At 36.8% G+C, this 21,066-nt stretch overlaps 3 protein-coding genes across 3 annotated transcripts; 1 reads left to right on the top strand and 2 right to left on the bottom strand.

Annotated features, from left to right (window-relative positions):
• Positions 1-345: 345 nt before the first annotated feature.
• On the top strand, positions 346-4,416 carry LOC131149599 (L10-interacting MYB domain-containing protein-like). The gene is made up of 3 exons (XM_058100199.1): positions 346-379; positions 3,180-3,524; positions 3,625-4,416. The coding sequence occupies exons 2-3, from the start codon at positions 3,180-3,182 to the stop codon at positions 4,174-4,176; spliced, it is 897 nt and encodes a 298-aa protein (XP_057956182.1). The 5' UTR covers positions 346-379; the 3' UTR covers positions 4,177-4,416.
• Positions 4,417-5,900: 1,484 nt separating this feature from the next.
• On the bottom strand, positions 5,901-6,945 carry LOC131148787 (transcription factor TCP20-like). Its single transcript, XM_058098705.1, has one exon. The coding sequence runs from the start codon at positions 6,709-6,711 to the stop codon at positions 6,151-6,153; it is 561 nt and encodes a 186-aa protein (XP_057954688.1). The 5' UTR covers positions 6,712-6,945; the 3' UTR covers positions 5,901-6,150.
• An 11,054-nt stretch (positions 6,946-17,999) lies between these two features.
• LOC131148881 (phosphatidylinositol N-acetylglucosaminyltransferase subunit A-like) lies at positions 18,000-19,653 on the bottom strand. The gene is given in 9 exon segments (XM_058098833.1): positions 18,000-18,354; positions 18,356-18,399; positions 18,402-18,442; positions 18,445-18,638; positions 18,640-18,704; positions 18,706-18,747; positions 19,067-19,111; positions 19,113-19,145; positions 19,147-19,653. Coding segments are annotated over 9 exon segments (753 nt in total). The 5' UTR covers positions 19,189-19,653; the 3' UTR covers positions 18,000-18,107.
• Between the last annotated feature and the right edge of the window lie 1,413 nt (positions 19,654-21,066).

Below are 21,066 nucleotides of genomic sequence, written 5' to 3' on the forward strand. Positions count from 1 at the left end.
GATCCCGAAGAATAGCATCAATAGCTTGTTGGGTCCTAAGTTCACAACTACTAGGTTTAATTTATTTCTTAGATTTATGTTTAAGTGAGGTTTGTTGGCTCATTTGTAAAGGTGTATCTTAGGGGTTGGGTTGTAATTTTGTTTTATGAACCTTTTCTAAAAATTAGAAATTTGTACTATACAGACAGTTTATATTTTGTAGTGGAATTAGAAAGTTTGTTTTCCTCCCATCTGTCACAACCTCCCGTTATTCTTCCTTCTCTCTTTCCTTAATACTACATCAACATGTATCCTTCTTGTTGTATTTCAGCTTGTGTACATCACACATTTGAGGCATCTATGGAAAATTGGTCTCAGTTGTTGCTCAAAACTTGAACCTGTTGGTATCTTTTTTTTACACTTATGATCTAGATACCCTTGAGAATGCTATAAAGCCTGAAAGATTTGTATAATATTAGAGATGGTTGTGGTTGTTTTGGCTTAGAATTCGTATGGTGACTTTAAAACTGAAATGTTTTAATAAAGTTCATGTAGGATTGTGCTAGTGTTCATAAATTTTTCGCCTCCATGTATTTTCTCTTGTGCTGCTTTTTAAGCAAGTTTTAATTGTGGCTAAGGTTGGTTTATGGTTTCATCACTTCTAATGAGAATTTGTTAATATTATACTTAATTAGCTCAGTCTGGTTTGACCTGTATCATGCCTATTGTCATAACAATGTCTTTTAAGTTCCGACCAAACATGAAAGACAGGGAAACAGAGAATGGAAAATGGGACACAATAAAAGAAAGAAGAAAGAAAAAATAACTCTAATATTTCAAAATTTTCAACTATGAAGAATCTAAAAATATAACCAGAATGCCCTTTGAGAATTCTCTTCATGATTATGCAATCACAAAGAATAGCCATCAATGGGATGCACCAATGCAGGAATTTTTAAAGTTTTAAGCAAATTCAAAAATGAAAACAGAGTCCCACAAAAATATATATGCACACACAACAACAGATATCACCTGTGCGCCACATGCAAAGGAGTTTCCTGCATGCTCCAATCGGCTGTGGGCAACATGCACCTCGGCCGCGACTGATTTTCTGCTTCTCTCCCCTGCAAAACCCATCTTCCCTCTAACACGACTGATTTCATCCGACCTCTGACCCCAAAATGCAACTCAACCAGCGTACCTCACTGTCCAACCACAACTGATTTAATCACGCCACCACCGGATGCATGTCGCCACCCTCCTTTGCTTTCACTCCTTACACAACACCGCCTCCGCCTCCGCCTCCACCTCCGCGACTCCGCCCTCATCAATCGGAAACAATGGAATTCGTCTTTTTTTTTTTCCTCATCGACGCCAAAATGATGTTTGGGTTGTAAATTGGTCGGAAAACATGGAGTTCAGGGGGTCTCACTGTTCGTCAGAAATGATGAAAGGGTGGATTTTGCGGTGGGTTGTAGATGGGCTAGAAAATATGGATGGTTCGTTGGTCACCAGAAATGATAATCACTGGAAATGATGGAAAGTTAGATTTGGGGGTAGCCGTCTGCATTAATGGGAGATGGATACATTTCTGCCAGTTAGATAAGAAGTGGAGGAGATGAGAAGCAAAGAATCAGTTGTGGCTGACATGTGCATTGTCCACAGCTGATTGGAGTGCGCAGGGAACTTTGCATGCGGTGCTATATATATATAGACATTCCTAAGATTAGATCTACCGCTGGTTCTTTGATGGTTTTTGTGTCAGTTAAGTCCATGTTGTGCATGGTATCTGAAAAAAAAAATAGAAAACTTCATATGTTATGGATGAAGGCTCAGATTTCTTTTCATGAGAGTGCATGGGAGAAAATGGAGCAATATTACATAAATGCTTCAGAATCTTTAAGCATAACACCCTAATGAGCATTTGTTATTATACTCAATTAACTTGGTCTGATTCTACCTGTATCATGGCTGTTGGCATAATAATATGTTTTAAGTTCTGTCGAAACATGAAAGACAGGGAAACAGAGAATGGAGAATGGGATACACGCCAAAAAAAAAAAAAAGAAGAAGAAAAGCCCTAATATTTGAAAATTTGAACTATGAAGAATCTAAAATATAACCAGAATGATTTTCGAGAATGCTCTCCATGGTTATGCAATCGCAAAGAATAGCCATCAACAGGATGCACCAATGCAGGAAATTTTAAAGTTTTAAGCAAATTCATATATATATATTAGCCATTCCTAAGATAGATCTACTGCTGGTTCTTTGTGGTTTTTATGTCTGTTAAATCCATGTTATGCATGGTCTCAGGAAAAAAAAAGATTTATGTGTTATGGATCAAATCTCAGAATTTTCTTTTCATGAAAGTGCTTGGGAGAAAGGCGAGCAATGTTGACAGAAAATGCGCACCCCCCCCCCCCCCCCCCCCCCCCCAGGTCCCCCACCAAAAAACAAAACTAATAGGACAGGTGGCTTTAACTGTGAAATGTTTGTATGTGGGATCTTGAATTGGTTGTACTAGAGACCTCATTTCTTGACCTAGCCAGATGCTAAATGTAGGTTTCACTTTCCTTATTTTACTAAATGGGTGGTCCATCAGAAGGGGAGCTTATGCGCAACGGTAAGGTTGTCGTTGTGTGACCAGGAGATCACGGGTTCAAGGCATGGAAACTGTATCTTGCAAAAATGCAAGGTAAGGCTGCGTACTATAGACCCATTGTGGTCCGCCCCTTCCCCGGATCCCGCATACACGGGAGCTTTGTGCACCGGGCTGCCCTTTATCAGAAATGGCCCAAATTGAGTGGCAGCCACCTTACCTTGCCCACTGATTTTGCTGTTCCATAATTTCATAGTGATTTTTTCCCCAATTGATTGGCTGTGAATATTTGATTTCCAAACAATAAATAACGCTAAAATATCACTCAAAATGACATATTTCACCCATATGGTGGTTTTTAAGAAAGAGACTTGGTTACAATTTGCAAATATTGTGATTTTTTGTATGCCGCTTCATTAAGTTAAATTGAGCTACTAATGCACTCTTGTGAGCTGTGCTCAACTTCACTGCATGTCAAAACACTTAATGATGTATTGTTCTGTGTTTTGATATACCTTGCACTGGCTACTATTCAATATTCTGATGTACTTTCACAGTGTCAAAGCGTAATTTTGATTATAATTATGTTCATACCTAGATGACTGTTAAACGGAATGGAGGAGATAAAGATGACTTTGAGCCTGATCCTGCAACTTGGACAGCCTTGGAAGAGAAAATTTTTATTCAGTTAATGGTCAAAGAGGTTCACAAAGGAAATCGATCCACTACAACGTTTTCAAGAAAAGGTTGGAAACACATAGAGCAAGAGTTCGTTGAGAAAACTAGGAAGAGGTACAACAATTCTCAATTCAGAAACAAGTTTAACCAATTGAGAACCCGTTTTCATGATTTTAGTAAACTGTTAAAAGAACCTGGAGTTAGTTACGACTCTCTGCTGAATACAATATGTGCAAGTGAGAATGTATGGGAATCATGCATAAAGGTGAACTAGTAGTATTTTTTGAATTTTTTTTTTATGAACTAAATGCATGCTTCTTTCAAGAACTCTGTTATAGATATCCAGATGTAAATTTTGAATGTAGGCAAATAAAGGTGCAAAGAGATTCCGCAAGAAAGGATGCCCCATGTACATTGAGTTGGGAATCATATTTGGTGACCCTGCAGCAAAATTCAAATATGCATCCCCATTAGCTTTGTATTCTATGGATGATGAAGACAAATTAGAAATGGAAGATGCATCAACAAATGCTACCCCATCCGCTTTCCAGTGTAAGAGCAGCGATGCTAAAGATTATCCCTCGCAAAGTGTGCGGCGACGGCGGGAACGATCTCCCACTCCAACAAGCCATGTTCAGGGAAAGAGGGAAGCAAGGACAACAGAGACAGGTGAAACTTTGAAGGAATGGGCTGAAGTTACAAACACGAGGACCCCGACCTTGAGCAACCTTGAGGCATCTCCCCAGTCCAGCACATTTTCAATTACCAATTGTGTCAAGTGTTTGGAATCTATTGAAGGTGTGGATGGGAACACATACGTAAAGGCAATTAAGATGTTCAAAGATGTAGATTGGAGGGAGATGTTTATGGCAATGTCTGAGGAGAGAAAATTGGTTTGGTTAGCTAGCTTAGAGTGACATTGCCTGCTGTGATGTCTTGAGGCCACCCCTTTTCTTTTTTCTTTTTCTTTTTTTTAATTAGATTCATTTGGAACAGGTTCACGATATGATCTCCCATTTTTGGGACCAGTTTTAGTTATGCTGGTTTGTTGTACGTGTAGTTGCCTATATTGTAGGAAGCTGCTAGGTTGTCCATAGTAGATGCATACTAAAATTTAACTTGACAAAGCCATTTTTCTCGTTTGAGCTTTTGCCATTGAATATGCTGAGACTCGTCTTTCTCTTTTTTATTTTGGAGCAGCAGAATTGACGTAGTTGTACCCAAAAAAGACAGCTTGAACGTTTAGAAAGAAAAAAAAATTTTTTTTTTTTAATAATAATTATAAGAAAGCAATAGGCACTCCAAAAAATACTGCTGGCATTTCATATTTATTTATTATATATTAAAAAAAATTAATTTTTGACTTTCACTTTTATAGGTGAAAGTTTTAAAATTGATGGTGGTTTTGTATGCCATAAAAGGTGTATTTTTTTTTTTTTCTAAATCTGTGGTGGATGCGAAAAATGAATGCTAACTCAGAGGACACTAACTATGGCAGCTTTAAAAATGGTCCTCATATGATCCCATAAAATATTTAAATCCATTTTTTATCTCATCCCGTGAGTGGTAGATTTGTCAAAAAAAAAAAAGAAAAAAAATCATCTACAACTGGGTTACCCTCTCAGAATATGTCGCAATCCAACTTGCATTTCCTTCATAGAATCTCACCTAAGTTCTTTGTTAACCAAAAATCCTGCTCGGTACCTTGTTCCAAAATTAAAATACAGTCAAAAGCCCTGGACTTCAATATTTTGTTCATTGATTACAAGATTTCATTCGTAAAACATTTTATTGCTTCACAGTCAGGAATCAATGTCATCATGTTTACCTGTTTGAGCATAAAGAGACCAACTGATGTCCTTCTATAATCAACATAAGACTACTCTCAAGTAGCGTTCTACAACTAAATATAATGGTCTTGATCCAATTTAAACAATGAATAGTGCATGCGCTTCAGTCCATTGAATCTCGTAATTTTATTTTAAAAACCTTAAATTATACCTATCTGATAAGGGTTAGACGTCAAATTGTGCTGGCATCTCTCGACTCCGCCCTGAGTTCAAATCATCTTGGAAGAATTAGGTCAATTAAAATCAACTTATCCATGCAATGCCACCATCAAATTCATTTTCAAAAAATAAATAGCCTACATTTAAAGGATTTTAAGTCAAGTAATTCTAATGTATTCATTTCCTGAATACAGTGGCATCGAGTCTGCCAAAAAAATATACATGAACATTCTCATCAGCCTCATCTACACTATGTTCTCGTAGGCAAATAACACTTCACTTTCCACCCCACAATGATATTGACAAATATCATACCATTCAAAATAAATCTTTCGATAATTGTAACTCCATTTCCAATATCCCAAATAATTCTTGAATTGAATGGTTTTTCTATAAATAGTAATAACAATAATAATAATAATAATAACATTTTTCGGTAAAATATTTTTAGGTTAGGTGATGAAGTATATGCATACGGAATTTCCCTTACCCAAAAATAATTCCTCTATCGAAGGACTATACCCAATCAAGAGCCAAAGAAAATATGCAATTTTTTGAGCGTGTTTCAATTTCTAAGCCCATATCAGCAATCGACTAAAAATAAGAAAAGCAGGGAACAAAAGAAAGGAGAATTGTGAAATGATTTTCTGCCTTCATTAACAAAACCCATTTCCTTGTATCGTACAATTCTTTACTTGAGAATGCAGAACTTGAATTTAGATTTGTGTTACACAAATCTAAATTCAAGATTTAAAATTTATGATTTCGAATACAATTTTAATTTAGGAAAAAAAAAAAAAAAAGTGGACGAAAATCTTACAGAAACCCTAATAATGTTTTCTGAGACAAGATAACATAACAGCACGTCGTCGGCGGTTTTTGCTAATTATCGTCATTCACCGACTGTAACAACAACGACGTGAACGACATGTTCGAATACGCACCTTCCGTCGGAAACAAATCAAGCTCGCGAGCGCTAAACTGCCCCTCATATTCATCCGCCGACAGGTGGCGAATCACCGGCGCCGGCGCCATCGGCGGAGCATCGCAAGGAGGCGAAGGCGTCGAAGTCGAAGGGCTCGAGAATGAAGACGGGAGAGGAATGGAAGAAAGCGGCGGGGGGGACGGGGCGGTAATGGTGGGCGCCACCGTGACGGAGGCGGCGACGGCGGCGTCTGCGGAGGCGGATGGAAAATCGGAGGGACTGACATTGCGGAGAAGCCAGGCGATGGTCTCGCCATCGGTGCGGTGGCCGAGCTCGCGGGTGAGCTGGAAGATGCGAGCGGCGCAGAGGGCTGGGACGCGGACACGGCGGGCGCGGCCATTGACCTTGGTGTGGCGGTCTTTAGAGGAAGAACGTCGTCTGGTGAGTTGAAAGGACGGTCTGCTGCTGCTGGGGGCGGCGGCGCCGGTGGCGCAGGCGGTGATTTTCGATTCTTCCATGTTTTCGGATTGAGTGCGAGAAAATCGGACTCGAAGTCGAAGTCGAAGTCGAAGTCGAAGTCGAAGGGTTTTTCTTGTTTTGTCAATTGAGTGGTGACATTAGGGTTTATATTGGAGAGAGAGAGAGAGAGAGAGAGAGAGAGAGAGAGAAGGATTCTATATCTATATGTATTATCTGAATTGAGAGTTGGGAGCGGAAGTGGAGAGGGCTTTTGGTAGAGAGTAGAACCTGGTTTTTATAAATTTTTAGGAATTGCCGCCTTTATTTCAGCTCTCCGTTGCCACGGCACCTGTGGCTGTGGATTGAGTTTTCCCCATTTTCAGAAGGGTAAAAATGTAAAAACACCCTACCATTTAAGTTTTTTTTTTTTAAATGTCATTATCCTTTTTAATTTTAATAATACTAATATTTTTTTTCGTTATACAGTTTATGATAATAAAAATGTCAATGGTTCGACATATATATATTTTCTTTTAAATAGGAAACGAGTGAATTCAAATCGGGGAATGTCTTGAAAGTTTCTAAACGTATCTATGACAACGGTTGGGATGAATGCTAAATTTAAGGAGAATTTGGGACAATAATTGAAAAATGCATTTTTTTCATCCCAAATCCATCCCATCCCACTTAACCAAAACCAACCACAAATCCATCCAAATAAATATAAATGAATATATATTTACACACACACACACACACACATATATATATATATATATATATATATATATATATATATATATGCATGAGTGTAGATATGCGTATAAATATAGTATTTTTATTCAACTATTCATAAATTCTAAATGTGTTACTTTTATATTATTTTATTCTACTAAAAAAGGTTATATTATCTATAATTATATTAAATTTATGGTAAGTGTTGGATTTATTACTCATATTTTGAGTGGAACGTAATAGGAAAGTATCATGAAACGAAGAACAAGAGAGAAGTTTACAAGATGAAAACCGGTGACGATTTGCTCGACAATTTTAGCATTGAGGGATAATCATCAACGGTTTGAGTATAACTATCGACAGTTTCAGGTCCTATGCAGGGAATTGCTTTCGGTTTCAAACTGTTGACGATTTGCCCTAAATTGTCAGCGATTTCGTTTGACACACGTTACGAAATTCAAATCAGGAGATGAGAATATTGAGGGTTTTTGAGGATTTTCCTTCGGGGATTGCTACATGAATGATTTAAATAGGTTCTAAGTTCCTGTACGCTTAGGATTCGTATTTAATCAATATTTGTAACCCTAATTGTAATCTTGACATTATGACAATGAAAAATTTAGTTGCTGCTCTCGTGGACATAAGCAAATTGTCAAACCATGTAAATATTGTGTCTTTAATTATTGTTTTTTTTTATTCTCATTATTTATTTGTTTCGTATTTCCACTCCGAGATGTAAAGTGGCTATAACTGGCCCGCCGGCCTCTAGTGCTTAGCGTTAACTTGCTGGCACGTCAAACACTGTTGCACAAACTCAACAATCTTTCTCTTTATACCGCTCCACCAGAAATATTCTCGCAGATCCCTATACATTTTAGTGCTACCCGAATAAACTGTATATAAGAATCTGTGAGCCTACTCAAGGATCGTCCTTTTAATATCCACATCTGCAGGCGCACACAGCCTAGTACGAAATCTCATATCTCCATCATCAAAAATACTAAACTCCTCTCCCTATCTGTCCTACACCTTCTCTATCAACTCCATCAACTCTACGTCATTTTTCTGGGCTGCTTTAATCTTTTCATATATAGTAGGCTGCACCACTAGGTTGGCAATAAATGTCTGGTGATCACTCTCCACTAATTCCACGTCAAGCCTCTCCAAATCTATCTGAATCGGGTGCTGAACTATTACTACTAACTATGTTGTTTCATCTGGTTTTCACCTCAAAGCTTCTGTCATCACATTAGTTTTACCTGGATAGTAGCTAATAGTATAGTCGTAATCCTTTATGAGCTCTAATCATCTTCTCTACCGTATGTTCAACTCCTTTTGTGTGAAGAAGTACTTTAAACTCTTCTGATCTGAAAATATTTCACATCTTTTGCCATACAGATAATGCCTCCAAATCTTCAGTGCATGGACTACTGCAGCCAATTATAGATCATAAGTGGGATAATTCTTTTCATATTCTTTTAATTGTCTAGAGGCATATGCTATTACTCTGTTCTGTTGTATTAATACACATCTTATCCCCCTCAAAGACTCGTCACAGTAGATCACATAACCATCACCTCCCGATGGAATAGTCAATGCTGGTGCTGTAATGAGCCTCTGCTTCAATTCCTGGAAGCTCTACTTACAACTATCGTCTCATTAAAACCTAGCATTCTTTCTGATTAGTCTCGTTAAAGGCCCTGATAATGCTGAGAATCCTTCTACAAACTGACGGTACAAACCTGCTAGTCCTAAAAAACTCCTGATTTCCTATACGTTCCTCGGCCTGACCCAATTTACTACTGCCTTTATCTTGCTAGGATCTACAGAAATTTCATCCCCTGATATAACATGCCCCAGAAACACAAATTTCTCTAACCAAAATTCACATTTGCTAAACTTGGCATATAATTTCTTTTCCCTGAGCATCTGAAGTACTAGTTTTAGGTGCGTCTCATGCTCCTCAAAACTCCTCAAATAGACCAATATGTCATCAATGAAAACTACAATGAACTGGTCTAAATACTAGTGAAAGATTTTATTCATCAAATCCATGAACACAGCAGGAGCATTCGTCCGACCAAATGGCATAACTAGAAATTCATAATGCACATACCTGGTCCTGAAAGCTGTCTTTGAAATATCTTCAGCTTTAACTTTCACCTGGTGATAACCTGACCTAAGGTCGATCTTAGAATAGACCTGTGTACCCTGAAACTGATCAAATAAGTCATCTATACGAGGTAGAGGATACTTGTTCTTGATTGTTACTTTGTTTATTTCTCTATAATCTATACACATCCTCATAGACCCATCATTCTTCTTCACAAATAATACTGGAACTCCTCAGGGCAATACACTAGATTTGATAAACCCTTTATTCAATAAGTCCTGCAACTGATCCTTTAATTCTCTCAATTCTTCTAAAGCCATTCGCTAACAAGCTTTAAAAATTGGCGCCGTCCCTAAGAAGTAAGTCGATAGTAAAATCTATCTCGCGGTTAGGAGGCAACCCAGGTAATTCTTCTAAGAGTACATCTGAAAACTTCTTAACCACTAGCGTACTGACAAGTTTCAATTCATTTTCGGTCACCTTCTTTACATAAACTATAAACCCCTGACATCCATCTAGAAGTAGTCTTCTTTCCTACAAGGTTGACACTAACTGAGGAGGAGATTGCACCCACGATCCCACAAATCTAAATTCTGACTTCCCTGGTGGTCTGAAAATCAGCTATTTCAAATGACAAACAGTACTAGCATGGCTAGTAGCCAGCCAATCCATACCCAGTATTACATCAAATCTATGCAAATCTAGCACAATGAGGTCATCTGGTAATACTCTCCCTTAAATTTCTACTGGGTAACCCCTGAGCACCCTACGACATCTCACCACTGACCCTGTCGGTGTTGCTATTGACAGTTCAACATCTAATAATTGTGTCTCCATACCAGCTAATTTAACATACCCTGCAGACATAAAAGAGTGGGTGGCACCTGTATTAAATAAAACAATAGCTTGATATAATAAAGCAGTAAAGGTACCTGTTATGGCGTCGTCTACAGCCTCTGTGTCTCTCAGCGTCAAAGCATAAACCCTCGTCGAGGCTACATTCCTATGTTGACCTCCACGAGGCACCTGGTAACCTCCTCGGTGTGGTATAGGAGTAGGTGTGGTACTAGGTGGTGTAAGGAAATCTCGCACCATATGTCCCGGTACACTGCAACGATAGGAGACTCCTCTCCTTGTTCGACACTCTCCCAAGTGTCTCTTTACACACATTTGACAAGCTAGGTAAACCTGCATACCCTGAGTCTCACGACCTCTTGTCTCCTACCTCTGTTCCCTACCATAGTTACCTCTCCTCCACTGGCTCAGACTAGACCCTTGCTGATAGCCTGAAGACGTGGACCTTTTCTTCTGTCCCTGCTCCTCTATACCCATCCGCTCACTAGCCTTAGCCAAAACTGCCCTGCTTACCGATTCGGCAAAGTCCTGCACTTTCAACACTACCACCTGCTTATAAATTTCTTGCCTCAAACCTCTTTCAAACTACCTCGTCTTCTTTGCCTCATCGGGTATGATGTATGGGGCGAATCGGGATAATTCTATGAACTTCACTGCATATTGCTGAACTTTTTACTGTCCCTACATCAAATTCAGGAACTCCTCCACTTTGGCCTCCCTGACAGTGGCCAGAAAATATCTATCGAAGAATAAATCTTTAAACGGGCACCAAGTCATAGCTATAGGCACCGCCCTCTGTTCCTCCAATAATTTTATCGCAGTCTACCATCTTTTAGCCTCCCCTATCAGTTTATAGGTGGAAAATAAAACCCTCTACTCCTCTATACACTACAGCACTACCAAAACTTTCTTAATTTCCTGCATCCGATTCTCGGCGATTGCAGGATCAACTCTTTCTGAAAATTCCAGAGGATTCATCTTGGTAAATTTCTCTATCATGCACCCATGAACTTCAGATGAGCCTCCCTATTCTCTGGAGCTCCGTGCAATCTCAATCATGAATTGCTGAGCTACACTGCGTAATACTGCGTTTGGGTTACCTCTGCCTGCACCTGAGGGCCCTGTTCCATCACTACCACTTGCATAAGCGCTGCCACCTCTAATGTCCATCCTGAAAAGACAATAGCATGGCTTAGGGACCTCATCCTTATAATTTACGTATCTAACCAAAATATCATGTTATTCCTATATCTTGACATCCCCATCTTAATTCAAGATTCAGTACTACACTTTAGAAACACAAACCGACAATAGTTTACTATGGCTTTCCTAAAATCGTCACCCTAAGAAAAACATAGAAACCACCACGAAAGTCCTGTCTCTAAATTGCAGAACAAAACCTCAAATCCTTCTTATACTCTGGTATTGTTTCCGCTGCACTCTAAAGTCTATAGAACCTAGCAACGTAGGCTCTAATACCAAATTGTAACGACCTGCCTATTTTTTAGATATTTTTCCCACATAATAATATACATAATATCCAGCTAAATTATCATAGTCATAGTCAACTTGGACCCATGGGTACCAGGGATATAATTGTCATAAAACTCTTATACCTAAGCAGCGGAAAATATAAAATTATATACACGCCATAAATACCAGAAACCATACCAGAGTTATAATAAATCTGTAATATACATATACATATAGTCATCCACCAAAAAGACTGAAAAGTACTCCTAGGGTCTCAACCCAAAAATCCATTTGACCCTAACTTATCCACTTACCTTATAGACAGGGTAGCTCAATCCATTTCTACTACTGCGGGGCTCTATTCGCCCTCCTATCTGGATTTCCTGAAAAGTTTGTAATGTTGGGGTGAGACACCTCTCAATAAGGGAGACAAATTAATATCAGTGTGTGACAACATGAGTATTTTTTTTTGTGGTATACATATAAACAGTACATAATTCATAACTGGTATAACAGTTGTATCACATTTCATAAAATATGATATATCATAACATAGTGTATCGTACTAAATTTCTATACTGAAAAATCATCTTATATAATCATATCATACATAACTTATTACCCAGGATAGATAGTTAGTTAGATGTCATCATGTCTTACCCCCTATATGATAGGGTTGTGCGGCCCGAAGGCAGGACCTAGCAAAGGTTGGCCGACCATGCTAAGTCAAACATAAGTCTGTAAGTGCGATGAGCTTGTTCCACTTGTGCCAGTCTACCAGGGGAACTACAACACTCTCATAAAGCCATCGACTGTCATCTCCCACACTCTACATAAGATGTGTGGTAGCACTAACATATTCATAATCATAAACATATAGCTACGATACCATACTTCATAAAACTGAACTAAGCTATCCGGGTTCTGATAACATATAATACATTCCACATTTAAACATAAATATTTTGTAATTCAGAGTAATATCTGACATAAACATATTTCATGATTTCTTACATATCATACTAATCACAGCATCAGTGTCGGCATATTTCATAATGTAAAATCACGGCATTTACGTCGACATAATTCATAACGTAAGATTCACGGCATTCATGTCAGTATAATTCATAATGTAAAAACCACGACATTTACGCCGGCATATTTCATAACATAATAATCATAAATTTTTGCATTATTTAACATAATCTTTAAAATATAGTACCCGTACTGTTTTAGGATTTTCCTGAAAACTGCCATAACATACTTCTCTGGGAAAACTCATAATATTTTACATAACATAACTTTCATTAAAATATTGTACTCATGCCAAACAAATATACATAACCTTATAAACTCATAATTAATTCTGAAATCATATTTCCATATAAAACATATTAAAATAATTTCTCTATTCAACGGCAGTATTCTCAAACATAATTCTGTATCATACATATTTTCTTAAAAGTAAATGTTGTATAATAATAAATAATTTCATGAAAAGACTGACTTAATTTATCCTCTTACATAACTTACTGAGAAGCCCACAAAATATTCCGAAACTACACCTGCGGTGTTCCCAACTCAACACCCTGAAATTTACATTTCCCTAAATACAACTTCAGTATATTCCATCTACTATCTTTCCTTAGTCCAGAAATACCAAATATCTTATAAAATATTAAAATAACCAACTTACCCAGATTTTGGGATGGTGCTCAAGTTGGCCTAACCAACGATTTACTCCAGCAGATTTGTAGAGAATCTTCACAGGAGTAACGTGGCGGCTTCAGATCGTCGATCCAGCGAATATCGAAGCCGAAATTCTAGAGAGAAGGAGAGGGAGACGAAGTTAGAAAGAGAAAAGGATTATGGATGAATTTCTCTCGCAGAAAAGTGATTTTTGGCCTTATATAGAGTGCTTGCCCACGTGGCCTTGTCAACGAGTCACGACACCTTGTCGATGAATTCATGAAGGAGGTTCGTTGATGAGCACTTGACCCTCGTCGATGAATTTCAGATCCAAGAAACAACCCTCTTAGTAAGTTTTCTTCGACGAGACACGCATCCATGTCGACAAGCCCAAGAAGTCTGTTCGTCGACGAGCACTCTGCACTCGTCGACGAGACCCTATTAAATCCCTTTTAAAAATTATTTTTTCTCTTATTTCTCCTATTATTTAATTACCATAATCCCTTAGGTCTCTACATGCATTGAGGAATTAGGATTTTGTGAAATACAGGTTTTGGTGTGAACACCGGCCACAAGCACGGGCTAAGGATCCTAGTGGGTATTTTCTCAGGAACCCAGGTAAAAATGATAAATAGTTCATAGTTTAGGAAATTATGAGTATGTGTGTTCGGGAGAGATGTGAGTATGATAATTATTCTGGATATTCAGTTGATTGACAGGGAGATATATATGTATAATTTCAAGATTTTGGAATCATGAACATTGTAGGTGTGAGTTAGAAATCAGTAAACGAGTTCAGTTAGTTAGGTAAGGGAAATATGTTGTGCTAGTAATTTTAGGAATTTTTACTAGTAAAATATAAGTATTTTAGGATATGAATTCTGGATGTTTTATGACATGAAATTATGTGTTTTCACGAAAATTCTACATATTATAAATTATTTTTATTATAAAAAATATACAAGTTACAGTACATGGATTTAAATACAGGTTAAAGTATATGTATTTTATTTATGTAATTGTGTGGCATGAGTAAATATCAATTTAGTACAGAATTTACACAACTTTCAAAGAATCATAATTTACATAATACTATGATATTCAAATATTATAGTTTATTCAAATCAGATATTATAGTTATTCAAATCAACCTTTTTAGTTATTACAGTTGAAACAAAATCATGGTAAAACAGTAATGTGTGTGTATATATATAATAGTATTATATATAGTATCAAACCCTGATGGATCAGATCAGATTTCAGAACACGGTACTGTAGCTATTTCAGTTCAGAGTGCAACCACATATCTTAAATAGTACGTGTGTGAATTTTATCAGTAGTCGATCGTGCCTAGGGAGGTACTGCAAACTCCTTGGTAGTTTGGGTTGAGGCGGCCGATCTGACCAAAGAGATTTCAGTTGACTTATCCTAGTAGGCCAACAGTGTTAAGTCCCACCTGCAGGCCACACAACCCTGTCATAAGTGGTTAAATCATGACATATAGTCATCCAAGGAAGTTTTCACAGTTATGTATATATATAGATTTACATAAAACAACAGATATACCTACATATACTAAAAGTATGATTATATGGAAAGTTCAGTAACAGTTGAATTTTAAGCTACATAGATGTGAGTTTTATTATATATTATGTTTCATGTTATTTCAGTTTCAGTTGATTAAAAATATATTATTCATGTAAACTCAGTTGTCACACATTGGTAATAGCATATTTCGTCTTACTAAGAGTTGTCTCATTCCAGTAAATTAACACATTTCAGGTGATCCAATTAGACGAGCAGATTAGGCTCAAAGATAGAAGGGACATTTGTACTATTCTGTCTAAAGGGTAAGTGTTTTTTAAGGATGTATTTATTAGTAGTTTCTAGGAGATTAGGTGGAGGTTTTTGGGAAGATGTGTATGTATATATGTTTTGGGAGAATACTGAATTTTGGTATTGTAATTATGGTTATATGATTTTATGTTTTTCGTTACATAAGTATCTAATCTTATGAACAGGAATTCCTCAGTGCGACTTTGGGATCGGAAAAATAGTAGATTTTATCAAGGGTATCAGAGTAACATAGTTTTACAGCTTTTATATATTTATATGAAAAAAAAAAGATGATATGAATTTTTGGGTCGTTACAGGCAGCTCCGAGGGTTTTCCCTTACGCTCCCTCCTTCTATAAAATCTCATCTCATGCACACACTTAGGGAGGCAGATAAACGGCCGCTGGGTCTCAAACATCTCACGAGGAGCTCTCTCCCCCATTCTCTCTTCTCCACTCTCCCTCTCTCAATTCCATGCTCCACCCTCGCCGAACAGCCCCTCACTGTCTCACCTTTAACTACGATCACGACCAGCTCCACCCCTCGCTCTCTTTCACGTACCCAGCCGTCACCCCATTCTCTCCCATTCTTCCCTATTTCCGTTTTCGCAGCCTCTATGCTCATAACCGTGACCTTGCAGCTCTTCCCCGCCGCCGCACCTCATTCTCTCTCCTTCTACCATAGCTACTGCAACCTCCATCATCTCTACCATAGCCGTCGCGGCCTCCATCGTCTTTGGCGCAGCTTTGTATCCGTCCTCATCCTCACCAGCACCCCAGGCCGTGATCAATCAGCTCCATAGCCATAGACAGCAACCGCAGGTCCCACGAAGACAGCTTATAGCCTCAGCTCTGGCCACGAGCAGCAGAACCACACCTCCGGCAGCGGCTTCGGCAACCCATCGTTCACGCACGGAGTAGCCCACGCACGGAGCAGCAACACCACACCAGTCCCAAACCCTCCTCTACTTACTACGACAGACCTCACCGTCTCTCAAGGAGCCGAGCCTTGCCGTCACCAACGCCGTCTGTTCGAGTCTCTACAACTCCAACAGCAACCCACTGTAAGCCTCCTTGTATGCATGCCACACACGCACACATGCGCGTGTATTTCTCTTTTCTTTTCTTTTTTCTTTTCTTGTTTTGATTTGTTCTAATATTTAATGCTTAGGTTTTCATTGTATATGCATGAATGTTAATATTTAGGTTTTCTTCTTGTAATGCATTATTTATTATTATATTTATTTTCATATTTAGGCTTTTATTATATACATTACAATGTTAATATTATAGTTGCAGGACTTATACTGTTTTAACATTCATATTTATTCTTTTTGTTGTCGTTGTATTTATTAAAATATTGTAGGATTTTCTTCGTTATATTAGAGGTTTAATATCTAGGATAGTTATTGTTATTGTTGTAAGATTATTTTTGTTGTAATATTTGCTTAAATTTTTGTTGTATTTTATTGAAAAAATTAATTGGTTTGTTCTCATTGTAGGATTTTTTATTTATTTATTGCGGAGGTAAGAATTCTATCTATTAATATTTAAATGCAATAATTTCTATTGCTGCATATTATTAAGTGCATAATATTCAAGTTGCATGTTTAATATTTAGGGTTTTGTTGTATTATATTAAATAGGTGATATTTGAGTTGTATGTTAATATTTAGGATTTCGTTATATTTATTTAAATAGGCAATGTTCATGTGGTATGTTTAATGTTTAGGGTTTTCTTTTTTATCATGATTATTGTTATATAGTATTTAAGTTTTTTTATTATTGTTTATTATTTATGATTGTAAATATGTTTAGTGATTTGAACCGGTTTCCTATATTTTCATATTTAGTTATTTGGGTTTTAAAATAGATAAAAACATTAAAAAAATCAAAAAATAAAAATAAAAAACACCACAAAAAAATCCGAAAAAAAAATACAATTTAGGAAATTCATAAGAAAACTCCAAAAATATTTTTAACTTGATTTTCATGGTTTTTCTTTAGTTGTCTTTTTGTTATTTCAAATTTTGGGGAAAAAAAATCAAAAATGTTATAAAAGTTCAAAATTTGCAAAAAAACATAAAAAATATTTTTGAAGATAGAAATCTATCTTTACAAATTTTTCATCCCCGAATAAATTCAAAAAAAAACTTCCCGAAATATTATTTTTCATATTTAGAAAAACCCTACAAATTTCAAAAAATTCGGAGTGTATTTTCTTAACCTATTTTCTCGATTTTCATCTCTATGATTATAACAAAAAGGTATGAGCTTTTCAAGCTCTTTGTATCCCAGTTCCGAGGGAATGTATATATTATGTATATTTTTGTGTAATTAATTTTTTTGCATGTGTATTTCACAAATTCACGAGGAAGTAATTTTAAAGATTTATTAAATTTAATTGGTGGGATAATTTTTATCAATTAGGTACCGTTCGTAAGAACAGGCACGTAAGGGATGCTCATACCTTCCCTCGCATAACCAAACTCTCGATCCCTACTTTGGTAACACAAACCGATTTTACCCTTAATTTGGTAGTAATAGAGTATTCTAACTACATTAAAAGGTTAGTGACGACTCCATTCCTATTTTTTCCAAAAAATAAAACTACAATTTTTATTTCGCCACCCCGCGATGCCGCCACAGCTCAAAATGCATTATCTATTTCATTGAATGAATGAAACATTTGCCAACAACAAACAAAAAAGCAATGAACAACCAACAATGAATGGTGAAGATGAACCATGACAAATTCACAATCCAATTTTATCAAAAGAAAAGAAATATCTACGCTTAAGAGAAAAAGGGCATGAATCAAATTCCTGTCCCAAATTACTTACATTGGGATACAAATGGCATACTGCAGGGATGACATCATCGAGTAAATCTGCACCTTTTCAATAAACCGATCTACTTATCACAACTATAACAATCTCAGTACCACCGAGGCGCTCAGAGGCAGGCTTGAACATAACTGTGTCAACAGGATTTGGTATGACAGACATTATCAGGTGGCAGCCCAGACCAGAGCACTGTATTTTTTTTTCACTTGTATGAGAAACAAAGATGGCTTGAGTAACATTTGCCAAGTAAATTGCAACACCTTGTTCATGTGTAGTCCCACATCAGCAAAACCATAGAGTGAATGATCAGTGAACACAATTTGGTAGTCCATAGAGAGTGGATGCATTAAAGCTTCATGAAAAAGAGTCGGAGAGGCTTGATGTCCATGCTTCAATGATGTTTTCTCCTGAATTAGTATATTCCTTACAGTGGGAAGTGTTCGTGCTCTGCATTAGAAATGGCCTCCACGGTACACAGCGAACTTTCATGACACCAGTCATATATCTCAACCCCAGAACAATTGCCATAAGCATGAGTCATAACCAGCGCCTGAATAGAACATACCATCAGAAGTCCATGAAACCAACAAAAAGTCCGAAATGAAATGCACACACGTCAAATAATATTTTAGTTCGCAAACGTGATAGGAAAGAGAAGATAATTACAAATTAAAAATAGAAAAATATTATGCTAAAGTCCACCTTGCAGCCTCAAAAGTTTAAGGCAGCTGCCAATTTGGTCCTTGAAATTTCACAATCTATTTATAAGAGAGCATAAATTACAAGAACTATTAATTTGTGCACCATAACTTATTGATACACATCACAGGCAACCAGTTAAACCTACAAACTGAATGCCATTCTCCAACCTTGTCACCAAGCTTAAGCAAGCCTTGAGAAAGACAATAAAAGTGAATTCTCCAAGCCACCAAAATAACTATAGAAAAAAATTGGAAACCATCAAAATCCTATGCCTTTTTGGATCATCCATGATGCTGGATGACTAGAAAATGCCTGCAAGAAAGATATTTAGAAAATGTTCAAATGTTTATGAGACAACAATATAACAATATTCATTGGGATAACAAAAGGAGATGAATTCTTTAGATAAGGAAGAGTATACAAAAAGGAGAATAAAAAATCCTCTTAAACAGAAGGAAGAAAAAAAAATAAAATCAAATAAAACAATAAGACGAGAACAACAAGAAGACTAACAAAGCTAGCCAATCCCATTGAATATCAGAAAACTGCACTCCTTTAAAGCAACCTGCAACAGCACATCAAAGCAGGCTAAAATAATGAATCTTCTTTGATAACAAAAATGGAACTTAGCATTTTCCCATAAATATTCAAGCATTTGTTCAAGCTATAACCCCACAGAACTACAGAAACTGCTCAACTCCACAAAGCATGTGGATCCTTCCTTCAGCCAGAACTGGAAAATAAAATGACCAACAAATCCTCCACCAACTGAGGGCAAACCTAACTTTATCCAGAAGACCAAAAAGCTTATTCCCATATATTCCAAGCAAAAAAGCAATGCAAAAACAGGTGAGAAGCTGTTTCAAAACTATCAAGACATAAAGAACACACATCATGAGAAAGAGCCTTTGAAGGTCTCCTACTCTAAAACAGAGATTGTTTCTGTTAACTGTTAACTCTATTAAAATCCTTGGTTTTTTAAGGAGCCTTGGCCTCACCAAATTATTTTATGGAGCAGAAAGGATAATATTAGCATATATCAAAAAATCAAAATAAGGATACCAGGATAAACCCCTAAAGAATCTAAAGACCAAGAACAACTATCCGCCCTAGAGGAAGGACAAGAAGTCTCCAACAACATCAGAAAACAGCTCCCCCAGCTCGCTATCAGCCTATCATTTAGAGTGCTTCGGAACTGGAAGTCCTAAGAAGGCGAATGACCATCAGAAATCAAAAAGGAGAAAATATCCTCATTATGCCCTGAAGTCGAACATAAAAAAATGAGGAAAAAATAAAAGAAACGGACAACACAGTATCATCGCCCAGATATCTTCCCAAAAACAACATAACAGTACTCATCCTGGTGCAAAAATAATCACAAAGAATGGAGAGAAGCCACATGAACAGAAACAGATTCCAATGATAATCATAAATAAAATGCAAGCCAGAAAAATGCTCAACAATGCAAGCAGAAATCCAACCGCTGGACTAGAGGATCCAGTGGACCGCTCTCCACAAGCAACCAGGTCAAGCTTAATATACTGAAAAATAAATTCATACAAGAAAATGCTTTAAACAGCGTAGTGATATTCAAAAAGAGATGCATAAATTTCTTTCTTAAAAAACCAAAAAAAAAAAAAACAGAATGAAAAAGAAGCAAAGAATTCATTCATTTGGATGAACAACAATGTAAAACATGGACCTCTCTAGCTAATGGACATCCACCTGCAATACATCAAAAGAACTGTAACAGAAACTGCATATAATGTATTTAAAACAATGTTCTAGTGAAAGGTATATTTGTGGAATCCGTTAGTATGAAATCACAATACTATTGGACATTCTATGAGTAGGATAAAATCAAAACACCATTGATGCCGTATGATAATCAAGTCGCAAAAAGAAAAATCTACTGTACTAGTGCACCCTCAAAGAGAACAAATGACATGGACATCTTCCAGTAATCAAGCTGTAATTCCGGAATAAATGTTTAAATAAATATCAAATTAATACAATATAGACAAAATCTTTGCAAGATATATAACAGGAGTGTTCAAATGGAAGGATAAGGTTTTTCCTCGATTGAGGGAGGGAATTGCAAAAAAATAAAAATAAAATAATAAATATAAAGTCAGACACAAAATATTTGAGAAAATTACTTTTACAC

This window comes from Malania oleifera, chromosome 2 (genome assembly GCF_029873635.1).
Source record: "Malania oleifera isolate guangnan ecotype guangnan chromosome 2, ASM2987363v1, whole genome shotgun sequence".
Classification (NCBI taxonomy): domain Eukaryota; kingdom Viridiplantae; phylum Streptophyta; class Magnoliopsida; order Santalales; family Ximeniaceae; genus Malania; species Malania oleifera.

What these genes read in the sequence shown, in the direction of transcription:
- LOC131149599 (XM_058100199.1), top strand. Translation starts at nt 3,180, where the DNA reads ATGACTGTTAAACGGAATGGAGGAGATAAAGATGACTTTGAGCCTGAT. An exon ending in TATGGGAATCATGCATAAAG is followed by an intron (nt 3,525 to 3,624) that starts GTGAACTAGTAG and finishes TTTTGAATGTAG; the next exon opens with GCAAATAAAGGTGCAAAGAG.
- LOC131148787 (XM_058098705.1), bottom strand. Translation starts at nt 6,711, where the DNA reads ATGGAAGAATCGAAAATCACCGCCTGCGCCACCGGCGCCGCCGCCCCC.